Consider the following 2500-nt stretch of genomic DNA (forward strand, 5'->3'; position numbering starts at 1 on the left):
AAAAAAAAAAAAAAATAAAATTTATTAATTAAAATTTTTTTTTTTTTTTTTTTTTATTTTTTTTTTTTTTTTTTTTTTTATTTTATATATATATATATATATATATATATATTGGCATAGAAATACACCTGCATTGATATTATAGAAATACGTTCTTTTTAGAAAATACATCTTTATAATATAACAAAAGAAATATATAAGACTTGAAATCATTCTTAAGATAAGAAATATCATCATCAAAAGAAACTATAACTTTTCCTTGTTTGGCAAAGGGTTTTATTATAGTTCCGGTGTGTAATATATTAGAAGTATTTTCATTTGTTGCATTTACATTTGTTGCATTTACATTTGTTGTATTTACATTTGTTGCATTTAAATTTTTTGAATCATTTGTAGATTTAATAATATAAATTTTTTTATCTATATATGGAATAACCTGATTGGATGATTGAAATAAATTTTTACATATAATAGTATGTTCATCTATAATTTTATCGATATATCCTTTTTTATTTTTTTCTTTAAGGATTTTAAAATCTTTATATTCTTCATATTTATATATGTTTGGTTGTTTATTAAAAACAAAAGAATCATCTTTTTTATATATACAATTCTTATCAATAATTTCGATGATCTCTCCATATAAACATATTCTACAATTTGTATGTTCATCATTTTTTAAGAATATGCATTTTTCTTTTTCGAAGCAATGAATTCTTTTTTTCATAATAACAAGAAAATAAATATCATCACAATGATCATTCTTATTATTGTTATTATAATGATCACTCTTATTATTATCATCACAATGATCACTCTTATTATTATAATCACAATGATCACTCTTATTATTATCATCATATGAAAGCCTATCTATAAGTAAATAATTTCCTTTCTTATCAAACTTATCATCATTATTTAATATTCCTCCTGATATAGATGGGAACACCTTATCCTCTTGTGAAATTTTTTCATAATTTATCTTTTTAGATACATCTGTTTCATTTTTATTTTTTAATTTTTTAAAAAAATATCCATAACACTCTGTTGAAGAAAAGCCAATAATACAAATAAGATGTTCTGAATTATTTATGTTTTTTTTATAAAACTCTACTTGTTTAACTTTACATATAAACATTGAAAAATATGATATATTTGACGTTTCATATACTATAACTCCTCTTTCATTTTTTTTTAAATTTTTTATACTATTGTTTAATATTAAAAGAGATAATCGACTTCCTTTTTTACCCTCATGTACTTTTTTTTTAAAACTTTGTATTTCTTTAACCTTTCCAATTTCATTTAATGATAATATATTAACATTACAATTTATTTTTATCTTTCCTTTTATTACAGTGCCTGTAAAGATTGTTCCTTTGCCTTTAATATTAAAAGAATGATCATATAAAAAATAAAAATCTTCATATGTTGAAATTTCTCTTTCTGGTATTTTTATAACATCACTAAGAACATTTATTATTTCTTTAATATTTATGGTTTTACTGGTACACGTATCTGATGATGATTTGGTGTATGAAACAATGTGTTCTTTATTTAATGTGTTCATATTTTCTTTCATATTATCATCACTTGATTTTTTTTCTTGATCCTTCATATTATCATCACTTGATTTTTTTTCTTGATCGTTCATATTATCATCACTTAATGTTTCATTTTGATCGTTCATATTATCATCACTTAATGTTTGTTTCTTACTCTTCATATCATCATCACTTAATGTTTGTTTCTTACTCTTCATATTATCATCACTTAATGTTTCGTTTTGATCCCCTTTATTATCTTTTCCTTTTACATTTGCCGATATGCTAACAATGTGGTACTTCAACTTTTGTAGGGATTTAAATTTATAAAATGCTTGTTGTATTTTTTTCTTCATTGAATTAATTTTTTTTTCTCTTAGATGTAGAGGTATAAGATCAATTTTATTTAAGACAATAATAATATCGCTATTTATTATGTTACATAATACTAGGCATTCTATAGTTTGTTTTTGTATGCCTTTATTTATATCTATGACTAATAAGATAATATCTGTAATTTCAGATCCCATAATAATAGTTTTTAAAAGAGAATAATGTCCTGGGCAATCAACTAAACATATTTGAATTATTTCTTCATCATAAAAATATATATTATTAGTATGATGATAAGTTAAATTGGTATTCTGACTATTTTTATGTTCTTCATTAGAATTAATATTTATAATATTATCATATTGTATATTATGTGATTCATATTTTTCTTCTCTTTTATAAAATAAAAGATCATTTTTATCATTCTCTTGATAATTTTGTAACTTTGTTTCGATTTCCTTTTTATGATTTATATTATAATTATATTTTATTTTTTTCTTTATATAGAAAGAAGAAAAACCAAGGTCGATAGTTATGCCTCTTTCTTTGCTTTCTTTATGTTTATCTAGGGCGCATGTACTTAAAATCTCGCTCAAACATTTGCAGAGGCTAGTTTTTCCAGA

At 21.4% G+C, this 2500-nt stretch overlaps 1 protein-coding gene across 1 annotated transcript in view; it reads right to left on the bottom strand.

Moving 5' to 3' along the window:
* Positions 1-139: 139 nt before the first annotated feature.
* Positions 140-2500, bottom strand: part of PGSY75_0110100 (selenocysteine-specific elongation factor selB- like protein) — a gene marked incomplete at both ends in the record, with an annotated part of 2400 nt that continues 39 nt past the window's right edge. The window contains one exon of the mRNA XM_018783654.1: positions 140-2500. This exon is cut by the window's right edge and continues 39 nt beyond it. Coding sequence (XP_018643938.1) covers positions 140-2500 — 2361 coding nt within the window.

This window comes from Plasmodium gaboni, chromosome 1 (assembly GCF_001602025.1).
Source record: "Plasmodium gaboni strain SY75 chromosome 1, whole genome shotgun sequence".
Taxonomy (NCBI): Eukaryota; Apicomplexa; class Aconoidasida; order Haemosporida; family Plasmodiidae; genus Plasmodium; species Plasmodium gaboni.